The sequence below is a fragment of the Chrysochloris asiatica genome, unplaced genomic scaffold (assembly GCF_000296735.1).
Source record: "Chrysochloris asiatica unplaced genomic scaffold, ChrAsi1.0 scaffold00347, whole genome shotgun sequence".
In the NCBI taxonomy this organism is placed as follows: Eukaryota; Metazoa; Chordata; class Mammalia; order Afrosoricida; family Chrysochloridae; genus Chrysochloris; species Chrysochloris asiatica.
Genome location: NW_006408865.1, coordinates 1550918 through 1575760, shown reverse-complemented (window position 1 = coordinate 1575760; position 24843 = coordinate 1550918). Strand labels below are relative to the sequence as shown.

Genomic DNA, 24843 nt, shown 5'->3' with positions numbered 1-24843 from the left:
TCTGCTCCTCTTAATAACGTGTTCTCAGGACTGAGTTTTACAAAGCAGTAAGTAAGCAGCGTTTGTCTTTCGGTGTTCTGTAGGGTGAGAGTTAACTGCCACCTTGGAAATTCAAGACACATACAGTGTTTGATGTAATGAGAAATTCACTCTGGCCAGTTAAGGTTCTCCTATCCCATTCTGCCTCTCTCGGCTTTTATCCCATTCCCCAGCCCTGTATTTTGCCCCAGGGTATAATTATCATTAATATACAGTACTGCATGACTTGCCTAATTAAATATACTATTAAGAACCATCTGCTCCTGTAATAGGAGACCATTATATTTCATTTAAAACTCTCTGAAACCTTATTTTTCTTTAATCCCACTGTTGACAGTTAGGATTGTTCTCAGGTATTTGTACTCAAGGAACTTTTATCTTTAAGAAAAAGAGAATTCTGTTTTTAACTAGGATCATGTGGGAAATCTGCCTTCCTATTGCAAAGTTCGTTTGAACTTCAAGGCCGGCAGTTCATGCTAACCGGCTGCTCCACGGAAGCCCTTTACAGGGTCACTGTGGATAGGAACCGACTCGATGACACTTAACAACAACAAAGTAATAAGGAACTATTTCAACACTATTTTCTAAATCCGGAATAAGCAAATGTTTTCAATGTGTTTAGTAAGTTGGAACTTTTACTTCCTAAAGCACTCAAGTCATTTTATGATGGCTCAGACTCCCAATAGGTCTATTCTCCCCTTAGCTTGTGTGACTTTTACACGCTCAATCTGAAAGCAGTTCTGGGGTAGGGTTTCAAAACCGCTTCTTCCTAGTTCAATCACAGTCAGTGAAGCGAAACAAGAAAGGACCCACATTTGTAAATTGTAGGTGGACCAGAATGATAGCTGAAACAAGAAAAATTATTTTGTTGCTTTGCTAGAAACTTAATTTTTCTCCTAGGAAGTAAGGACAGCATGCATGGTGCATATCAATCAAATCTCTTGACTGACAGAGTCAGAAACAACGGTGACCAGCTCAAAATTATCAGCCAACTACATTACTTTAAATGTACATAACTCTCTGTGGTCCTGACAGTATTCCATTCACTCACATCCAGCTCCTGAAAGGGTTCCTACACCTCTTCTGAGTCTCACATTCCAGGGCTTCAACCTGGAATTCTTCCTAGTTCAGTTATTGTTCCTATACATCCACAATTTACAAATGAGAGATTCACTCTGGCCAGTTCAGATTCTAGTATTCCATTCTGCCTCTTCTGATTTTACTGTGTCAACCATTGCTAAACCTGTTCGAATCGGTTCAAAGCCCTGAAGTATACATATTTTCAAATGTAGATTTTCAAATAACGTATGTTCCTTGGTGGAAAATATTAAGAGTATCATTTCTCTTTATTATGCTTTTTTTTTTTTTTTTTTTTTAAGGAAATGAATTAGAAGCGGGGAGTGGGCTGGAAAGCATTGAAAAGGTTAGGCTTTAAAATGAGATGGAAATGTTAAATTCCAAGAAGCCTCTTCCATTGTTCTTACAAAGACCCAAACTAAATCATGTTTAGTTCTTCTGTCCTTTTCAGGAATCGTTTGAGAAATTACTTCTTAGGGGCCAGACTGGGACACAATTTATACTCTACTGCTTTTAAAGTTTCTGTTGCCCAAGTTTCGTGGAAGAATCAAATATTTCGCCTTTCACCCTTTCTCAGTTTTGCACAAACCTCATGAATACATGGTCTAATGCTGAAAGAGTGTACTTGTGTGTGTATTAAAGTAGCTATGTTGTTGTTGTTGTTAAGTGCCCGTCGAGTCGATTCCGACCCATAGCGACCCTGTACAGGGTTTCCGAGGCTATACATCTTTACGGGAGCAGAAAGCCTCATCTTTCTCCCACGGAGCGGCTAGTAGTTTCGAACTGTTGACCTTGTGGTTCGCAGCCCAATTCGTAACCACTACGCTACCAGAGCTCCTTTTATGTACACAACAGCCATCTTTGTTCAGATATGCCTTTCCCTTTGTGAACATTTTCCTAGAGTTCTAGCCAACAGAAGACCGAGTGATACTAACCATCTTATTCCACACTGGTTTCATACCTCAATCCTATATTTTTTCAATTTTTTATTGTTATAGTTGCCAGCTTTCCTCCCATGTAACACCTTTACTAACTACTTGTTATCACTAGAAGAGTTTCTGGGCTACTTCTGTCTTTAATTCCCACTATTGAATGCTCTCTTTCTAAACATGTTAAATAAATCGGTCAGCCATTGTCCAGTGTGTTGCTCAGTCTTCGTTGCAAACCTCAATTAGATACTATCATAATATGTCACATTAAATACAATCATAACATTTGTCACAAGTCAGGAAATCGGTCTGTAAATGATTTTGATTTTGCTTCAGCTCTCTTTTTACTGGTGAGGTATTATGCTTTGGAAAGGAACTTTCTAAGCAAAGGCCTCCACCCTCAAAATAATCATCAGAGCTAAAATCTATTAATGCTCCCTACATTCACAATTACCTCATTTAATCCTCACAACAAGGCTTTATTAACATACCCATTTTACAGATGAAGAAACTAAGACACAGGTCGAAAGCAACTGAGCTAAAACAGAAGCCTCCCTCCTGGAGGAAATTCATCAGTGGGTCCCGTCATAACTTCAAGATGAACCCCACACACAGGCCTGGAAGTTGTGCTTACCAGCAATGTTTTAAAAAACTCAGTGTGTTAGCTTTTTAAACTGAAATCATAAGAATAGTAAATATTTTTAACTTTACTTTGTTTCTTAGGGCACAGCATAAACACTATAACTGCTGGGAAATTTTCAAACAGGAATAGTTAAACGAGCAATAAAAATACATTTAAATTTTTGACCAGCAGCAGTGGTGACCTCTGTTACCAGACGGTTCTGTTTTTCTGGAAGAATAGTGATGCACATGAATGCTTAAATAAACAGTCTGGAGAATTACATGTAAACAAGATATTAACATTCCCTTTACCTAAAATCTCTTGCAAGTGGTCTGATTATTTCCTTGGAATAAATCAGTAAGCATAGAATGGCTGGGTCAAAGGATATGCACATTTCACAACTTAATATAATTATTACCAAATTGCCTTCCAGAAAAATTGTTCCAGTTTATCCTCCGAGGAGCAGTACACAAGAACGTGTTGATGTTTGCTATCACCTATCCTGGTTGCATATACTTAATATCTGGGAGATACTCCTAGTTGACAGAGAATTGAGCTTTTATGCAAAGTCATAGATCTTCGGGGCTTGTCAACTCTATTTTGGTATAATTCTAGATACTGTCTTTCTGCGGCTGAACTCTGTGTTTTATGTGAAGGTTTTATACTTCCCTGGCCCCTGAGAAGCCTCAGAAGAATTAAATAAGATTTGTTAATTGCTCTGAAGACTAAGAGCTGTAGCTAAATGCTCACTAAGGATGTTTGGAAATCACTTGTCAAGTTGAGAACAGTGCGTTTTGATAAATTAGCCTCTCTCCGAATTAATGTAGAATGCAGTACAAGCTTAGTTTACATGCAGAGCAGCAGAGCCTGGTTCTGACAGTGACTTTCAATCAAGCTGATCAACTGCACCTCAGAGCAGTACTGCATCTCAGTACTCCAAGCACAATCCCAGCCCAGCAGCATCTGGAAACTTGATGGAAATGCAGATCTTGGGCCCCACCTCAGAGCTGCTGAACCCAAAACTCTGGGCATGGGGCTCCAATATCTGTTCTTTAACAAGCCACCAGTGTTTGTATGCAAACTCCTGGTGTGGTGCTACATGGTAAGCACTGGACTGCAAACCACAAGGTCGGCAGTTCTAACCCACCAACTGCTCCTCAGAAACACTATACAGAGTTGCTATGAGTCAGAACCAACTCGATGCCACTTAACAACAACAACAGTGTTTCTATGCACACTATAGTTCTGGAGGAGTCCCTATGTGGCACAAACAATATGTGCTCAACTGCTAGTCAAAGGTACAAACTCAACAAAGGCACTTCAGAAGACAGGTAATTTGCTTCCAAAAGAACACAACCTTGAAAATAGTCCTAGATGGTCACTTGCCTACTCTGCTGCATACACAGGATCATCATGAGTCAGAATCAACTTTGATGACAACTAATAAAAACAATTTGAAAACTTCTGCTCTTCTTCCTTTGGGCATTCCGTTAAAGCTGGTGTAGGTTCCTGGGCGGTACTAATGGTCAACAGACTGCAAGAAAGGCCTGGTGATGTACTTGTAAAAAATCAGCCCTTGAAAATCCTACGGAGTTCAGTTCTACTCAGACACACATGGGGTCACCATGTGACAGCATCGACTTTCAGACAACTGGTATTAGTGCTTAGGCTGGCCTGGATAGACTTATTCTGCCACTCTTCCTGGAAACTAAGCAGGCTAGAGAAAGAGGACTTTATGGTGGGCTAGATTTGGACTAGAGTTTGTGAGTTATAGACGTGGTACAACAGCTTTGCCTGGTACCAGAGGAATAGTTCTAGATGACCAATTGCCTACTGCCTGTTCTTATCACATGGCTGTAGTTCGGCTCTGTATTCTCTCAGCCTTTGCATTACAGTCCTTAGCACTAGAAAAGCCCTGAAGAGATCATTCAGCTTTATTTCCCAGTCAAATGAGATTTACCCCTAAGTCATTAGTGACAGATAAGAGCCCAAACTAATTTTAAAGACACCAGAAGGAGAAGCATCCCAGCAGCCCCTGGTAATCTTTGTGCCCTCTCAAAAAAACCTTCCCTTTTGAACTCACTGCCTACAACTGGTGCCTGTTGCAAAAAAGAAGACCTCCTCCCTCTTTTCTGGAGGCTAAAAAATCAGAGGATCATGGATGCTTTCTCCACCTCATAGGAATCTCTTAATAGCTTTCTCATCATATTTGTGGCTCTCTTCCAAGTTCTCCCAAGGCACCGTGACTGACTCTGGACACCAAAGAGTTTGCCATGTTCTCCCTACATTAAAAGGTTATCACTGTGACTCCTCTTTACAAAGTCAGCTTCGTGCTTGCTACCACACAGCCATTCATCTGCTCCTTCACCTAATAATCATGCATGTTTCCTGGTGCTGCTATCACAGAAATACACAAGTGAGTAATTTTCATGAATAGAAATGTATCTTCTCATGGTTTCAGAGGCTTCTTGTTGTTGTTAGGTGACACCGAGTCAGTACCAACTCAGTGACTTTATGTACAACAAAATGAAACACTGACAAGTCCTTTATCTTTTTTGCTGACCCTCCACTTTACCAATGTCCTTCTCCAGGGACTGGTCTGTCACATATGATAATATGTCTGAAGTATGAGAGACGAAGTCGGGCCATCCTGGCTTCTAAGGAGCATTCTGATTGTATTTCTAATGCAGATTTGTTTGTTCTTTTGGCAGTCTATGGTACTTTTAATATTCTCCTCCAACACCATAACACTGATGCATCAGTTCTTCCTGATTCCTTGTCCAACTTTCACATGCGTATGACGTGATTGAAAATACTATAGCTTGGGTCAGGTACACCGTAGTCCTCAAACTGACATCTGTGCTCTTGAACACTTGATAGAGGTCTTATGCAGCAGATTTGCCTAATGCAATACATGATTTGATATCTTGACTGCTACTTCCATGTGTTTGATAGTTGAGCTGAGCAAGATGAAGTCTTTGACAACTTCAATCTTTTCTCATTTATCTGGATCTTACTTTTTGGTCCAGTGGTGAGAATTTTTGTTTTCTTTACAGTGAGGTACAACCCATCCCAAAGGCTGTGGTCTTTGATTTTAGAAAAGCTGGAAGTGCCTAGGGGAAGGCAGTCTCTGTGGACTTTGTCCTTGGTGGTCTCCAAGTGGCATCTCTTTTTCCCTGGATTATGTTTATTTATGTCAGTGGCCAATCTGTTCTTTTTCTTTATCAAAATTGAGTAGGTTTAAGACACACCCTACTGATGTTGTTGTGAAGTACCCAACTGACAGGGCCTCATTAATGTGGCAAAGAAAAACCCTAATCCCAAATGGGATTACATCCAAAAATGCAGGGACTAGGATTCCAACAGAATTAAATCCTCAGCAATGGATTTCAGTACCTTTTAAATTGAGCCCTATGAAACTGCAGATTTTAACCATTTTTGTCCCATCAAAATGGTGAGTTCATAGAGTCAGCTCAAGGCTATGTGCCAGCCATTATGGGGGAAACCGAGTCAAGAAAGGCATGAACAATCCTAAAGAAACATTCTGTATAGTAAAGAAAACAGACCATTTTGAGACCTTAGCAATGGAAGTTCTTATGTGGCACTACAAGGTAATGCACTGGACTACAAGGTAATGCACTGGACCACAAGGTCAACAGTTCAAACCCAGCAGCCACTGCTCAGAAACCTTCCACAGGGTCTCAATGAGTCAGAACTGATGACATTTAACAACAAGTGACTCGATGGCACTTAACAACAAAGCAGTGGATGAATCCTGGTGTGGCACTGTCAGATAAGCACTAGACTAATAACTGTAAAGTCAGCTGTTCAAAACCACCAGCCACTCCTGGAAACTCTATACAGAATTGCTATGAGTTGGAACCATCTTGATGGCACACAACAGGCAATGGATACAGAGTGACAGAAGGTCCCAGGACGGACTGGGGAAACAACAGAAAAGCCATCTGTCATTTTAGGTGACCAGAGAAGGCTTCTCCAGCAAGGAATATTTAAATTGAGTTTTGAAGGATGCATTTCTTTCAAATTGCTGATTTGTTGTTGTTAACTACCTTCATGTTGGTTCCGACTCATAGCAACCCTGTATAGGGTTTCTAAGGAGTGGCTGGTGAATTTGAACCGCCAACTTGCAGTCCAGTGCATTATCCCACAGCTCCATAATTTGCATAGCTCTTGTTGTTGTCAAGTGCTATGGAGTTGGTTCCAACTCATAAAGAGCCTGTATATGGTTTCTGAGGAGCAGTTGATGGGTTTGAACTGCTGGCCTGGGGTTAGCAGTCCAGTGTTTATATGGTTCCTCTGCATACAAAATCACCACAAAGATGCTCATTTTGTGTGTTTTTTAAAATCACTTAGGGCTACCAAACCTAACTTGCTGAAAATGAATATAATAATTAAGATTATAAACTACCACACAAACAAAAGTAGACAAAATAGATGAGTGGGAGGGACATACTAAAAATTAAAAACTTATGTGCACCAAAAGACTTCACCAGAAGAGTAAAAAGGGAACCTATAGAATGGGAAAAAATCTTTTGCAATGACATATCAGACAAGGGACTCATTTCTAAGATATATAGGAAACTGCAACGCCTCTGCAAGAAAAAGACAAATAACCCAATTAAAAAATGGGCACAGGACATGAACAGACACTTCACTAAGGAAGAGATCCGGGCAGCCAACAAACATATGAAGAAATGTTCATGATCACTAGCCATTAGAAAGACGCAAATCAAAACAACAATGAGATATCATCTCACACCAACAATAAGAGCAAAGATGAAAAAAGTAGAGGACAATAGAAACTAAGGAAAATATATAGCAAAATTAGTAGTTGTGACTTAGCACTGAATATCAAACTTGAAAGCATTCTCAAAGCAACCATTGTTGTTAAGTGCCATGGAGTCAGTTCCAAGTCGTCAGGACCTTGATAGGGTTTCTAAGGCTGGTGCTGCACAATAAGTACTGGACCAAAAGGTCAGTTTGAACTGGAGGGTCCGCTGTTCAAACTCACCAGTCGCTCTTCAGAAACCCTATACAAGGTTGCTATGAGTTGGAACCGACTTGACGGCACTTAACAACAAAAGCAATTCTTTGAGGGAGCAGAAAGCCTTTTCTTTCTCTTACCAGAGCAGCCATGTATAGGTTACAAATACACACTATATGTTGGGTAGCTGTACACCATCCAAAGCTCTTTCCCCCATACTGGGCTGAAAATGCACTGTAAATGGTTAGGATAGTACAAGAATGTAGGGCCTGAGATTCCCTCCCAGGGCTGATTATGGGGCACAGATGGTTCTTATTTCAAACATAAACATCACCCCAGACTCAACCCAAACACTACGGCTCACACCTGATGCAAGCACCTTGTCATAAATGTCTTTGTTCTCATTTAAGCTTGTGAAAGTCAGGCATGGAGATCAGAGTCCCTATCCGTCTGAAAAGGATATTGGAATACTGTTGAGATTCTACATTAAAAATGGGAAATTACTTATTTTTAGGACATGCTTTCAGGCTGAAATACAAACTCCAGTCATGACTTCTGACGTGAAACTAAGATTCTGTTGTGTACCATCAGGTTGATTCCAGCTCCCAGCCACCCTACAGAACTGCCCCCGGGGGTTTCCTAGGCTAGGTTTTTTCTCCTGCAGTGTGGCTGGTGGGTTCGAACCACCAACCTTTCAGTTAGCAACCAAATACTTAACCATTATGCAACCAGGGCTCCTTTACAAAACTTCTAAGTAGTACATCATTTCTAATTAAAAAGAAAACAAAAAGATAATTATTTCATTTCCTTGGTGAATCAAAAGAAAAATCCCTACTTTTATAAAATGCCCTCAAACTGTTGAATTATTTTCATTATTAAGAACCCAGTGTTTTAGGAGCCACCTCCATATAGGAGGTTATGATCTCTATTCTGTTTAATGCTTCTTCTTGTTGTTAAGTGCTGTCGAGTCAGTTCTGACTCAACGACCTTGTATAGAGTTCCCAAGGAGCAGCTGGTGGGTTTGAACTTCTGACCTTTTGGTTCACAGCCCAGTGCTGATCCTACAATGCCACACTTAGAGTCTGTTCAGTGCTTAGAGAGCAGATAAATGCAAGTCATAAGTATAAGGCTGCCTTTGGATCTAAGATTCCAACTTGAATTTTGTCTTAGGTTTCAAAAATGTAACATCTCTTTAGAACGAAATAGTGTTTCCCTTGGAATAACAAAAGGATGGAATTATGATTTGGAAAATTGTGAACAAATTACAATTGAATAGTCTTTGTAAGAGAGCAAGATGCTATAAAGGTTAAGTTCATTTTAGATCTGATCCATGAATATTCCATTGTTTAGGGACTCAGAGGTCCTCATTATTAATCCCTCTATTTTATTAAACTGGCACTGAAGGTGGGGATTGGTGGACTCTGGGAAACTTCAGAAATTTCACAAACAGCATGGCATATAAACGAGCAACTAGAAACAAAAGAGAACCATAATCTTAGGTTTGCCTTGAGCATTTTACTGAGGAGACAGGTCTGGTGAAGAGAATTCTGTTTGTACAATTAAATAAGGCATGAGTTTTAACAAAAACATGGGATTATGAGTTATACAAAAACCCAGTGGAGCATGCAGATAGATTGTAAAAACCAATATGCTCTGTAGTCTTGAGCAGTGACGTTCAGAACCAGAACCTGCTTTCTGGGAGCAAAGAGAAAGTGATTCCAGTGCTGAGGAGAAAAGAGGCATTTCATCTGCCTTTGAATTGCTCACATTTTGGTGTCTTTAATGCTGTAATGAAATGAAGTGGACGTTTATTGGATTTCTTGCCTCTCTGAGTAGTCTCCCTGAAATTCAGTGTATTGGCCCTCTGTCTAGCGCATTTTCATCTTTTGTGAAAATAATGTATGAAAAGATCTCTTTGAAAATTTTGGCAAAGTACACCATCAGAAAATCTCCAGGAAAAGTGGTTGTGTTCTTATCTCTTATCGAGTGAAACTGCCTTGAGGGAGGAGGAGTGCTTTGGACACCTACCACAGTTCCTTTTAAATCCACAGCTACCAGTATTCATTTTCTTCTTGTCAAGAGACAACATAGAAGGAGAGTTTGGTCTCCATATTGGAATGAATGCCCACCACCAATTAGGAAAGCAGTGATTCATGAGATCCACCAAAGAAACAGGGATGGCCGTCCTTGATTGTTCTTTGTTCAGTTCAGCTGAGCATGTCACCTGGAACCTTTTTATTATGACAAAAGCCACTACAGATGTTTTCCTTCCAGCCTAAAATCACATGCCATGATTTGTCCATCTTTCAACTCTCCTCTCTGTGTCACTGGCATGTATTATACACTCCTTTGTATTCCCGTCGCCCTATGCTGCCCCCATTTCCCTGAAGCTCTTAACACGGCCAATAACAAAGTTCATCTAGTTGTGAAGGCCAAGGATTTTACCCAGTGAACCCAATAAATATAGGAGCACCCGTGTGTATCCCCCATTGTTGTTTTTCCTCGTTGCACTTGACTCTGTTCCTACCTTCTAACGACTCTTCTTGGTTTCCATGATAGAGCTCTGAAAGTTCTTCCATCTTCATGCCAAGTTGACTTTATTGGCTGTTCTGCCTGTTTTGTTGATGTTAAGTGACCCTGTATTGGGTTTCCACAGTTAGCAGTCCTGTGCTTATCCTTCATTGCCACCAGGACTCCTCATCTACCTTACTCCTGAATACATTATTCTTCCCTTTGATGCAGTCCTTATCCCTCATCCCACTTTTCTCACTTTGAGTCACCTCAGCGGCTCCCATGTCCTCAGTTACCCTCACTCTTTGGCTGTTTCTAGTTCTGACTCTTGTTTCCAATTTCCTACTGATCATCTCCACCTGTTTCTCAAACTCAGCACATTCAAAACGTCTGCCATTATGTTTATGCAAAAACTTATTTCCTTCCATTTTTCTTTAGTTTAGTTAGGGGCTTATCATCTGACATCCTCTCACACATTCATCTTCCCCAGCAGATCAGTCAACAAGACATCATTTCTCTCATTAGCAGTTCACTCATTGATCCTTCCTTTCTCTAGGGCCTCTACTTTAACTCCGATGTTTCAGTGCTCTCATTGCTTTTGCACAACTGCTGCCTGTCTTCCTGATTCCAGCTTCTAGCTGCTCCCGTCCATCCTCCATCATCTACCTGAATTGTCATTCTGCATCTTGGACCTCACTGTGTCCATACTCACAAGCCTCCAGTGCACCCCCACTCTCCCTTCACATGGCACAGGAGACCAGCCTCTGCTCCCACAATTACCCAAACCCACAAGAACTGACGGTACTGAAGAAATCCAAGCTGCACTGAAGACATTGGCAAAATAAAAATACAAGGTTTCAGAAATCAACAGAATACAAATTAAAATGATTCAACAAACTCATGCAACACTGGAGGCACTCACTCGTCTATGTTAAGAAATATGGAAGACGGCTACCTGGCCAACCAATTGGAAGAGTTCCCATATTTGTGCCCATTCCAAAAACGGGTGACCCAAAAGGATGTGAAAATCATGGAACAATATCATTAATATCACATGCAAGTAGAATTTTGCTGGAGATAATTCAAAACAGTTTCAGGAGTACATTGAAAGGGAGCTGCCAGAAATTCAAGCCCGATCCAAAAGAAGATGTAGAACAAGGGATATCATTGCTGATGTCAGATGGATGTTGACTGAAAGCAGAGAATACCAGAAAGATGTTTACTTTTGCTGTTGACCATGCAAAAGCACTCAACTTTGTAGATCATAACAAACTATGGATAACATTAGTGACAATGAGGATTCTAGAACACTTCATTGTGTTCATGAGGAAACTAGACCAAGAGGCAACCATTCAAACAGTAAAAGGGGACACTGAGAGGTTTAAAATCAGAAAAAGTGTGCATCAGGGTTGTTTCTTTTCAACAGATGTATTCATTCTGTATGCTGAGCAAATAACCCAAGAAGCTATGTTATATGAAGAAGAACATGGCATCAGGATTGGAGGAAGACTCATTAACAGCTTACAATATGCAGATTATACAACTTTGCTGGCTGGAAGCAAAGAAGACTTAAAATACTTATTGATGAAGATAAAAGACTACAGTCTTCAGTATGAATTGTACCTCAATGTAAAGAAAACAGAAATCCTCACAACTAGACCAATAAGTAACATCATGATAAATGGAGAAAAGATTGATGTTGTTAAGGAATTGATCTTGCTTGGCTCCATAATCAACACTCATGGAAGTAGCGGTCAGGAAATCAAAAGACATATTACATTAACCAAATCTGCTGCAAAATATACCTTTGAACTATTAAGAGCAAAATTAGTTTGAGGACTAAGGTGCACTTCATCCAAGCCATGCTATTTTCAATTGCCTTATATGCACGCAAAAGCTGGACAGTGAATAAGAAAGACCATAGAAGAATTGATGCATTTGAATTATGGTGTTAGCAAAGAATATTGAAAGTACCATGGACTGCTAGAAGAACAAACAAATCTGTCAGCCAGAATGCTTCTTAGAAGTCAGGATGACAAAGCTGTCTCTCATACTTTGGACATGTTGTCAGGAAGTCAGTGCCTGGAGAAGGACATCATGCTTGGTAAAGTGGAGGGTCAGCGAAAAAGAGGAAGACATCCAAGGTGATGGATTAACACAGTGGCAGCAGCAGTGGACTCAAACAGAACCATTGTGAGGATGGCATAGGACCCTGCCGTGTTTCGTTTTGTTGTGTTGGAACTGACTCAACAGCATCAAACAACATAGACTATTTCATGATACAGATAAATACATCTATCCAAGAGAACATTTGAAGGACCTTCAAAAAGTTTATGGGGAAAAAAAATCTATTATATTTTCATGAACATCTTTTCATGAACATTTTGAAAGTGAGATGGAAAGTGATGTGCGAGGTGATTTGTTGAAATCCTTTCTTATTCTTTGCAAAGACTTCTTCCCTGGCACACTCAGTAAACAAACTACAGCACTGTCTACCACCCCCCTCACATTACAGAGCCCAACCCACTGTCTTGCCTTAAAACTGGCAATGCTGCAGGCTATTTCTTCTAGCTTTGCTTTTGATTTATTGTGCATAGAAGCATCCAAAAGATAAAAGTATATAACCATGTATTTCAATTTCATAATATTTTTTGGGGGTACTCACAAAAGGACACTAGCAGGCCTGGATAATTTTAAAACGAGTTTAAAGAGCACTTTAAGATAGCTACCTTATTCTCTATCGGGTGTCGCATTTAATAAATATTAAAGAGCAGTAGTCTCAGTAATTCATTTGCTTTGTCTTTGAGACAGGTGCAGTAGCGATTAAAAAGATGTTGTGTGAAAATCATGAGGAAAACGTAAAACACCCTTCCTAAGGCTCAAGCAAAAGATACAGCCTAGCGATCCTCATTGTGGAGTTTCCCGCACAGTATTCATTGGAGAGCCTTCTTGAGTTCTGATCGCCTTTCAGAATTTTAAAAAGGCAGATTGAGTGATAGAAATGAAAACGTCCAGAGAGTTCAGTTGTTTTTCCGATTCCGTTACTGTACCCAAGACAGCTAGTTGTTGAGAGATTAAAGTATAAAGTTCTTGTGTGTCACTCATGAGGCTGTGCAATGCAGGGGACGGAACGATGAGAAAACAGAGAAGCTAGGTGAAAGATAGGTGAAAAGCCTGCAGCTCTTTTACAAATAACTGTTTCACTGCCTTTTGGTGTATGTGTAAAACCTCTTCTTTTGTGGCACCATTTGGGGGTTTTTTAATGAATTTATGCTGCCTGTGTTTTACTGAACTGGCTTTCTCTCACCTTTTTATGTATTTTCTTTCCTCTTATGTTCTCACCTGTCTGATCTGGAAAATTCATCAGGCTAACTGTCAGGTAGGTACTTCTTGGTATTTAATGTGATTATTAGGCATATGCACGGAGGAAAATGAAGTAAATAGGTTGTTGATGAATGATAAAACTAAACGGAAAAGGCACACACTGAATTGTGGAGTAACTTTTGTAGATGCGTGAAACTGTACAAGCTGAGAAGTCTAAGCACCTGAAGCCACTGTGAGCATCTACCATAAGAACTTAGCCTAAAGGAATACAGCAGCTCCAAATGATAAAGTAGGTTACCTGAACTGCCTACCATCCTGCCTAGGCTCAAAACCCAGACAGCTATGGAGGGTTTTACTGTTACAGCGCAGTGTTACAGCCTGTGTGGCCACACGCAATTCATCGGTAAGCATAAGGCCAGCTTTACAGAACTGGCCAGGTTCAAGAAGAAAATCACAGTGATCTATTTGAAATCCCTGTTTGGAGTAGATACTCTGATGTAGCATGTGCCTGCGCCGTAGGATAAGAACTCGACCACAAGGTCAGCAGTTCAAACTCACCAGCCCTTCCTTGGAAACTCTATACAGGGTCGCTATGAGTCGGCACCGACTCCATGGCACTTAACAACTACAACAGAGAAATAAGGGGCATGGTATATGCACATGTTTTGTTAATGCTGCACTTATCCTTGGAGACTCTGATGAGGTTTAAGTCTAGTCCAAGAAATAAGGAGTCTTGGCTACCTGTTGGGCTGCTAACCCCAAGGTCAGCGGTTTAAACCTACCAGCCACTCCACAGGAAAAAAGGCGAGGCTTTCTACTCCTGCCCTGCAGGGTCACCAGGAGTCAGAACTGACTGATGGCCGTGGGTAGACAGGAGATCGAGCTAGTCATGCCTCCCTCTGGAGTCTGGGAACAGCAGTATCCCTTCCCCCACATGAGGTAACACAACAGACTCTTTTTAGATCCCTAAGGGCAAGACAGATACTTTTTAAACAGAAAGCATAGTTAAATCCAAAAGAAGAGACACAAAACATTTAGAGTGTATTTGGTGTGTGTGTTGTTGTTTGTAACTGAAGCTCATTTTTATCTTTCAAAAGGAAAAATGATGTGCTTTAGTTGCCATATAACACTAAGTCTTCTGACAACTTCTGTCATCTTAATTTCAGAAGTCTACAGAGCAAATGAAGAAGGTCCCTACTATTATCCTGTCAGTCTCTTATAAAGGAGTCAAATTTATTGATGCAACAAATAAGGTAGGTACTTCTCTCCTGACTTAGACACAGATACAGTGCTGAGTGTGTCACCTACAAGCTTGTTGCCATCATGACTGGCATCATCCTTAGTTTAATCACTTCCCACCGACCTTTCCTGCTTCCCCAAACACCTGTAGGTAGTCTCATGGATTAAATTGTGTCCCCCCTAAATATGTGCTAGCTTGGGGGAGCCATGATTCACAGTGGTTTGGTGGTTATCTGATAAACCAGTAAAAGTATTGTCTGATGTGATAAACCAGTAAAAGTACTGAGAATGGGAGGCAACACCCTTCCCCAGGCCTGATCCTCCCTGGGGTGCAGCCTCCATCACCTTATAAGAGAGAAGAGGAGAGAGAAGTGAGCAGAAATCAGAGGGACCTAATAGTACCAAGACAGAAGAGCCAGGCATGGGGTGTGTCCTTTGAACCTAGGGTCCCTGCACTGTGAAGCTCCTAAATCCAGGGAAAGATTGATGCCAAGACACATGGAGATCTCCAAGGAATTCTAGACCTACAGATGCTGAAAAGAGACAAGGATCTTGTACTGGATTTAGACTTCTGACCTCCAAAACTGGGAGAGAATGAATTTCTGTTTGAGAAATTTGCCATCCACTTGTGGTGTTTCTCTTGTAGCAGCACCAGATAACTAAGACAGATACACACTCACTCATTCACATTCAGACTTACAGAAAGGCTCACATTTTAGTTGGGAACCATCCTCCAAGATTCCTTTATTTTGCTCTCACTCTTCCATGGTGCCATCTCTAATAATACTGTTGGCACTTAGTATCTCCCATGTCGTTTGGCACTAGAGAATACTAAAACAAGAAAATCTCTTATGGAATGAAAAGGCAACAATGCCATCTGCCTCCATTAGAGGAAATGCCACTAGATGAGGGGTTAGAAAGTTTGTCTCTCCATTTCTCTAGAGAGATGTTTGTCCTCTCCTTTGATATGTAATGAAGACCTAACACAAGGAACACACTCTTGACTGTTTTGTACATTGTATTTAATTCTCAAATGCTGAAATGGAAAAGAAACTTTACTGTGGCTTTTGGTTGTTATTGTTGGTATTCTTTTTATTGTGTGAGAGATCATCAATGTATATATATAATGAGATATTTGACATTCCATCCACCTTCACATGTGGACCTCAGTGACACTCATTACTTCAGCATGTTGTTCAACTGTCATGTAAGAGACACAATCAGTAAAGTAACCAAGGTCATGCTGGGACTGTGTTGTGACCTGTACTCACAGCGGGGACAGTCTATAGGCTCTAAGGCAGTGTGTGGACAGTTCGGTTGCATTTTACCTAATAAGTGTTCAAGAATGTGTTTCTTGACAAAGATGACAGAGATCTCATACTGGACCACACTTCACTCTGTTTAAATTCAAAACTTACTTGTCCCTTCTCACAGAACCCCAAATCACCAGAGAAAATGCCACTAAATGAGGGACTAGGAGAGTTGCCTTTCTGTTTCTTTAGAAATACCTGTGTCCTTTCTTTGGATTGTTGTTAAATGCTATTGAGTCACTTCCGACTCATAGTGACCCTTTATAGGGTTTCCCAGGAGTGGCTGATGACCTTGAACTGCCAACCTTGCAGTCCAGTGCATTAACCCACAGCGCCACACCAGGCCTTCTTTCTTTGGAGACACATAGTGAATACCCAACACAAGGAATGTATTTTCTTGTTGTTTTGTTTTTGTATTCTAAATTATATTTCATTCTCAATTACTGAGTTAAAAGAGTAGGTTTCAATGTTATTCATTATAATAAAGGATGCTGGACCCATCTCCATTTGGGAAGAAGGGAACAGAAATGTATGAAGCAGGTGGATTGAAGCCATGCTAACTTGGGGCAACTGAATTTAGAGACCAGGGAATGTCCCACAGGCAGGCCTCCCTTATGAATAATAAGCATGAGCTTCAGAATCAACCAATTAGAAGCGCTCCTGGTTTGTCGCTGCATCGGCAGTTGCAGCATTAGTTGTCAATCAGCCCAAGCTCCATGTCAGAAAACCACCTCCCAGTTTTAGAAAAGATTCTGAAACCCAGGAAGAAATCTTAACCCAGCATTATCATGCTGCTGCTGAAATACAGAGCATGCTCAGAGCCACAGCCCTTACGTGGAATCAGAGTGCTGTCAAGGTCGGAGGTGTTGGTATCAAGATGGTAACTTTAGTTTAGTATGATCAACGGTGGTCAGCAGTTCAAACCCACCAGCTACTCCTCAGAAACAGTATATGGTTGTCAGATTACAATTGTACAGATTCGTCAGAATAATTTTTTTTTTTTTTTTCATGAAAGCAACTTTAGTTACTGGCCCATAAATTTGTTTTCCACTTGCATTGTAGTCAATTGGCTTTTAAAGTTTCAAAACGTTATGGAAATTTCATTGACCCCTGGTGTGGCACTGTAGGCTAAGCACTGAACTGCTAAACCTCCAAGTTGGCAGTTGAACCCTACCAGACACTCTTGGAAGCCCTATACATGGTTGCTATGAGTCATAACCGACTTGGCAGTAAACAACATTGAAGAGACCCTTGCTGCCTGCTGTATCTAAATTTCAAGAAAGACTTTGACAGTTGGGTTCTTTTTTTCCTAACCTGGAGGGACTGTCTCTACTCCATTTGCATTTGAAAAACACTAACAGCAACATATTATCAGGGTATGAGTTTGACACTCCCTTAGATTAGCATCCTTAGCAGACTCAGATTCTGACAACTCCCATACAAGTGGTATGTGCCCTGAGAAGTTTCCAGAGTCTTAAGGCTGTCGTTCTGTAATGCTGGTGGTATGATGGGATGACTGTATTAACAGAACCCACTCTCCCTGATTAGAAGATGAAGGAGAGTTCAGTCAATTTTGTTGCCTTTTATTTAAGGACGCATCAGGGGACTTAGAAGCAGTTGATGCTCCTGTATCTAGGAAACACTTCTGCTTCAGTTCCCAATAATTAGAAGAGTTATTCACAAACCTCTACTCGCTGTTGGCCATTCCTTGGAAATAAGCACAGAAAGATATAAAGATGCTATGTAAATAAAGAAAGCCAACGTGGCACTGTGGGTTAATGCGCTGAACTGCAAGGTGGACAGTTCAAGCTCACCAGCCGCTCCTCGGAAACCCTATACAGGATCACTATGAGTTGAAACTGACTCCAAGGCACACAACAATCTATCTTAAAGTCTTGGCAGTATGGTCCTGCGTATATTTTCAAAATCTACAGCAAAGGCAAGGTGCATGATGGCAGTTGGGACCAACTTCTTTATGAATATAGGACGGTATTCTACCTGAATTTTCCAGGATTGGAGGACTTCAAGAGGCAATCCAGTGTCTCCATCCCAATGCCCTGCAAAGTAACTGATCCATAACATTGGATAGGGACAGAATGGGCAGCTCAAAGCAGTAGATTTGCTGTCTGGGAAACTGGAATGGAGAGACTGTATTCAGAAGAAAGCTAGAAGAAAGTAATAGTATAAAGCTACATGTTTGGAATTTGGCTACAGAAGGCTCCATTGCCAGCAGCCAGGGATGGAAGGCTGGTTTCAGAAGGCACAGAAGACTCAGAGTCGAAGGATCACCGTCAAGTTGTGTGGTGAAAGGAACTGCACTCAGATACCTGGCTTATAGAAGAGTCTGCAGTGGTTATCTTGCATGCCACGCTGTATGCATGATCTATGTAGCAAGTATTCTATAGCAGAAATCAACTTCTGATGCCCATAGCAGGAAAGGAAGAGATGGATAAAGTCTACAGTCCTGTTTTCTCTTTTCACCTTGAGAAGTACTGCTTTGGTGGGCTACAAGCCCACCCAGCCGCTCCACAGGAACCAGAACACTTATCTGCTCCCTCTACTCTGTCATAGAGGCTGCTCTCAGTCAAAGTGGGCTTGACAACACCTAAGGAGCCCGGGTGGCATAGTGGGTTACATATTGAGCTGCTAGCCTCAAGGTCAGCAGTTTGAATCCACCAGCCACTCTGCAGGACAAACATGAGGCTTTCTACTACGATCAAGATTTACAGACTCAGAAACCCTGTACAGAGCCGACTCAATGGCACATAACAACCAGAAGTCACCCTGGTGGTGCAATGGCTAAGTACTTGGGTGTTAACCAGAACCCACCAACCGCTCTGTGAGAGAAAAGACCGGGTGATCTGCCCCTGTCAAATCAATGGCACACAATGACAATGAACACCAAGCCTATACAAGCGGGAATCCAAAAGTTTATGGAAGAATTTCCTTATCTTTTAATTCCATTTTCCACAAATTTTTGAAACCCCCTCATATCAACACACAACCAAGAATCGTACCTTAATATCAGTAGTTAATGCTTTCATTGTACTTTATTCATAAGCACTGCTGACCTACCACTGTTACTCTTTAATCCGTGCCCTGATAGATGGAGGTGGAGGAGATGACTGTGTAACCTGCAGTTGATCAATGGAGTGACTGCAAGCCCTCAAACCCTTCCTAAATAGCAACCCCAAAAACCACAGCTGGTTGGACTGAAACTTGATTTCCACACCCCCACCCTCACGCTTTTCCTGTTACTCCACAGCTGGCTTTCCACCAATTAGTTAGCAGTGTGCTGGATAATTAATTATGCATTAATGATTCTTCCTTTCCTATTAGTCCCTATTAGACTACATGAAAGATGAGCCCGCCACTGAAGCGCTTTTCTTCCTTTTATTCTGATCAGTAAATGGCTTTGGCTGAGTTTGTGGGGAAGAGTTAGGTGCCTAGTTACAAACTCATAAATGAATTGCCTAGCAACTTGCAAAATAAATCCTGATTTAAGAAGGAAGAGGCAGAAAATGATAGTGAATTAAATGGAAGTTGAAAGACAGCTTGAGGACTAGAATATTTCATGAAATCCCATTAGGTTGCTCTAGTTTTGTAGTGCAGAGGTAACTGGCACTACAGGGTCCCCGTACAGGATACCAGCCACACCACAAGACCACGACTGCTTATTAGACCCTCCTTCAGGCCAGGGGGATCTTCTAGGATCAACTTCTTTATGCATATAGGGGCCCTCTTAGCAGTGGGATATCCCATGGAGTGCTGCCTAGACACTTGGGTCCCAGTTTACGTTCCTGTGCTGATTCCTTCCTCTACCTTCCAGTCTGGTAAAAGCAGGAACAGTGCAGTGTTGGACTTTGCTTTTGTGCTTTCTGAATGCCAACTTCAGAACTTCACACTGAGATTGTGGTGCTGTTTAGGCACAAAATAATGTGGAAGAGGTATCTAAACACATGTCCAATTTTTACGTTGTTGTTGTTAAGTACCGTGGAGTCGATTCCGACTCATAGCGACCCTGTACAGGGTTTCCGAAGCTGCAGATCTTTACAGGAGCAGAAAGCTTCATCTTTCTCCTACAGAACAGCTGGGAGTTTCAAACTGCTGACCTTGAGGTTAGCAGCCTGATTCATAACCACTACACTACCAGAGCTCCTTTTTTTATATTAGTACATGCTATTTCTTCTGAGAAGCTAGGAATGGAATTCAGAGCTCACTGCTAAAGCTCCGTTTTTGCACTGACCCTCCACTTTACCAAGCATGATGCCCTTCTCCAGGGACTGGTCCCTCCTGATGCTATAGCCGAAGTATGACAGACATTAAAGTCTAGTCATTGTGCAGGGAGTCTGCAGTTAGCTGTGTGCCAGGATTGCTGCCTCTGTTCCAAGGGGCCCTCTTAGCAGCAGGATGAAATGCAGAGACAGATGGAAGGGTGTCCTTGAATTCTTTCTGTCAGAAAAAAATCTGGCCTGAAGAAGACATGGTGGTGGTTGTGTGCCATGGGGTCGGTTCTGACTCACAGAGACCCTGTATAGGGTTTCTGAGGCTGTAAATCTTTATGGGAGCAGAAAGCCTCATCTTTTTCCCCCGAAAAGCAGCTAGTAGATTCAAACTGCTGACCTTGCAGTTAGCAGCCCAACTCATAACCCAGTCTACATAGGAGGAATAAATACCCTTCCTGTGAGAGACCAGCTGGAGGCAAGTGACATGAGGCAAATCCTTACCACTGTACCATTACACAGCCTTCTTAGGGCTCTGGTCTAACCGGCTGGACTAAACAAGTCTGTGTGACACCTATCAGCTCAATACCTCTAGCTGGTTCTCAACAGGATGGGGGACAACAGACAGGTACCTAAAGGGCGCTTCGTGGCCCAATTTCCTGTCTCAGAGAAAGTGCAGGATGAGCCTCTTTCCAGTTCTTCTCCTGAGCCTCTTTTGAAGCTCTGGTCTCAGAACAAGCTTGGAAAGGGAGACTGATCAGCATACAAGGAGTCCAGTCTAAATAGAGGCAGTGACCTCACCTTTGAGTGTGGGGAACAGCCCTGATTCAGTGCATTGCATGAGTCAGAAAGCATGGATTCCTCCTTGGTTTCTCCTCCAAGGAGGACGCCAACCACCCAGTCTCCATACGGTCTACAGCTTAGTGTCCGTTGTCCTGGAATCATCCTACACCTAGAACACCGGCCTCACAGTCCGTGAAGACAGGTAGTACACAGAATGATGACAGGGTTCAATAGTGAGATTCACATCACCCCCATCTCAGATTCTCATGGAATCCAGGAGACTGGGTGAACTCCAAAATGATTGCCTGAGATGATTTTTAAAGCTTAAACCAAATGTATTCCTTGGAGTCTTCTTAAAATCAAATAATCACTTAGCTTGGCAGTAAAGAGTATCTTCCTTGAGCTTTGCATTCTTTTAAGATCTATTTTTGAGGATCCAAAAGAGCCCTGGTGGCATATAATGGGTTAGTGTTGGGCGATTAACCTCCAGGTCAGCAGTTCAAATCCCCCAGCCTCTCCATGGGAGACAATGAGGCTGTCTACGCCCGTAAAGATGTACATTCTTGAGAAACCCAAGTAGCAGTTCTATTCTGTCAACCCTAGAGGGTTGCTTCGAGTTGGAATTAACTCAGTGGCTGTGGGTTTCCATGGGATCAAACTGGCAGCAGCAACTCTATAAAGATTAGATAGGAGGCTTAGGGGACAGTGACTTTATGTCAGTGTGAAGAACAGCTTAGAGGAGGCTGAGAAGACTGCACCGTTCAAAGAATATCATCAGTATCAGAGGTAGTGACGATGACGTGGTGGTGTTCTGCTGTACTGGGTGTGTTCTCAACAACAAATATAGAATGATAGTAAAGAAATAATGTTATTAACTTATTAATAATTATATTATTAAGTATTAAATAAATAATAATAAATAAAAATTAGCGACACTCCAGGTCATTCACCCCATTCACCTAGCACAGTAGGTATACCAGGAAGTTCTGCTCAAACATACCTCCGTTAACACAGCCCATCAATACAAAGTCATTCCAGTACATTTTTTAAGTGCCAGTTACATGACTGAATTGATCGATTATACCTCAGTGTACCCCAAACCCTATATGTCCATGTGACTGTGCCATGATTCTCAGTATTATATAGTAATCTTACATTTTGTGACTTGATCTAATTATTCTAATTGTTATCAATTTTTACCTCTGTGTTGTTTATGGAGTCCTAGTGTGTGGCTTTGTGGGTTAATGCTCTGGACTGTGAAGTTGGTTCGAACCACAAGGTCACAGGTTTAAGCTTACCAGCTGCTCCTTGGAAACCCTATATAGGGTTGCTATGGATCTGAACCAACTCGCCGGCTCTTAACAGCAACGTTGTTAATGAGGCAAGATTAGAGGCAGTTGCATGAATGAGGCAGGATGCAATCTACAGAATTAGGCTGTATTTTGAACCAATCTCTTGGAGATATGAAAAGGAACTAAACAAACAACCAGGGATTAGAGCAAACAGCTATCACCAAGAGAAGTCCTGGTGTGTGCACTAGACCGCAGAGCCGTTCAAACTGCAAGGTCGGTGGTTCAAGCTCTCCAGCTGCTCCTCAGAAACCCTGTACAGGGTCACTGTGGATCGGAACCGACTCAACGGCACTAAACAGCAATAACTTAAGAAAGAAAGAAAAGCCAGAAGTAGGGTATGTCCTTCGGATCCCTGCATTAGGAACCTCCTAGCCCCACCGGAAGATTGATGCCAAATGCCAAAAGGATACAAGGCCCCTCCTCCTAAACAAAGCGTTAACAGAGCCTTTCTCTACAGCCAGTGCCCTTGATTTGGATGCCTGTGAGAGAATTCATTTCTGTGTGTGAAAACCACCCACTTGTGGCATTTCTCCTGTAGCAGCAATAGATATTTAAGATACGAATATGGGATATTTTTGTTATCCTGTTTTCCTCCTAGCTTAGACCGCGGGAACAAAGGAATAAGAATTTCAATAGTGAGAGAGGAGGCTGGCTTTGGAACATTGAACATCACAGAGGAGAGCAAACCTCATGAGGCAATCAAAAGATAGCCCTGCACTCCTGGAGACTAGAGAGGCAGGGGGCCAGCGTACTGGAGGGAAGTTAAGAAAAGACAAAGGATAAGACGCACCGTTCCTGCCCTGCAGCTTTGCCCAAAGCCACAGTGCTGCCAAACACCGCATCCTGTGACTTGGCAATATTCAGGATATTCAGTGCAATCAAATTCACAGGGCATTTGTGAGAGGTTGATCTGCTTGTATAGGATGTCCAGAACACAAAAAGTCAACATTGTTGAAAGTTGGAGCAAGTGAAACGTCCCTCTAGTTCTAAGAGCTCCTGAACAGGTGAGACCAAATCAGTGAGGTAGGAGCAAAAAACAGCTGCCATCGAGTCCAACTCATGGCAACCCCGTGTACATCAAAGCAGATCTGTGCTCCACTGGGTTTTCCATGGCTCGTTCTTCAGGTACTTTGCTTCCAAGACATCTCTGAGTGGACTCGAACATCCAGCCTTTTCAGTTCACAGCCCAGCGTGCATTAACATGGTGGCAGAGATGCTAGCATCTGCACCTTTAAAGATTATGTAAAGCGACTCATTTTAATATTTATCTTAAAACTCACTGGTTCCTAATTTTATTTTCTGCTTGAAGAAATAACTATCTGAGTAGGTTAGATGAGGATCATGACCTTACCTTTTGGAACTGGGTCTTAGAGTAGACTGTTACTTGTTTATGGGATTCCAATTTTGATTTATTTTGGACAGAGCACTGCAAGTGGCATCAGCATCCTGCACCACCTTGAAGAATGACTTCATTTTCTTTTCTATGTTAATTCTGTAATTGCTTCCCCACCCCACAGCTCACTAGAGTGAGGGACAGGAAGTATTTGCTGTGGGTGCTGGCAGGGAAGGACATTTGCATTGTTGCTGACAGGTTATTTAAGATTGTGCAGTTAAACAGCAATTAGGGTAGGTAAAGCATCGAAGGTTTTAGATCTATGACAAGGGCAGGAAAAAAGCATAAATGGGACATTTATAAGATGAAAAAAAAAATCAGTGCTCTATTCTGTGAGGTTTTCTTATTTTTGCTCTTTATTGTTGCTTTTAAAATATATGTTTATCACAAGAAGGTTCTAGTAGAGTGTGCAGCCAAGATGATACTCCATGAATAGTTCATGCTTAAACCTTTCCTCACTTAGCTCCCACCAGTTAATCTTGGAGCCAAGCGGGGTGGGTGGGGAGGAGCAAAGAAATGCTAGAGAAAGAAAAACAAAATGATGTTAAAATCATGAGGGGTGAGGGGCAGCACAATGCACTTGATAAGAGTGTGAACTGACAGGCAGACAGCCCCATCGTCTGCCCTGGGTAAGGCACTGAATGTCACTAAGTACCATTTTTCTCACCTGACAGATGATAGCAACTACACCAACCTCGTCATTATATATGGTGATATAGTGAATGAAGTGTTGTTATATCCATGGGACTCTGGACCAAGGGATACCTCCTTCATATTGCAGCATGGTTGTCTTCGTTTCCTGGGGCAGATGTAACCACAAACCACAAAGTGGGGGGGCTTTAAAGAGCAGAACTTTAATTTCACAAATTCAGAGTGCTGGTAGGACCATGCTTTCTCTGTCCACTCTAGAGGGGAAAAGATCCTTCCTTGTGTCCCTCGTCTAGCTCCTGTAGCTACGGTGATGAGGGTTAATGCGCCAGACTACAAGATTGGTTTGAATTGCAAGTTTGGTGGTTCAAGCTCACCAGCCGCTCCT

At 41.7% G+C, this 24843-nt stretch overlaps 1 protein-coding gene across 10 annotated transcripts in view; it reads left to right on the top strand.

The window, feature by feature from the left end:
- ANKS1B (ankyrin repeat and sterile alpha motif domain containing 1B) overlaps positions 1–24843 on the top strand; it is a 671108-nt gene that overhangs the window by 611661 nt on the left and 34604 nt on the right. For all 10 annotated transcript variants that reach the window (XM_006875944.1, XM_006875945.1, XM_006875943.1 and 7 more), the window contains 2 exons: positions 13551–13562; positions 14674–14760. In XM_006875944.1, the coding sequence (XP_006876006.1) occupies positions 13551–13562; positions 14674–14760 (99 nt within the window). The remainder of the gene's footprint in view (positions 1–13550; positions 13563–14673; positions 14761–24843) is intronic.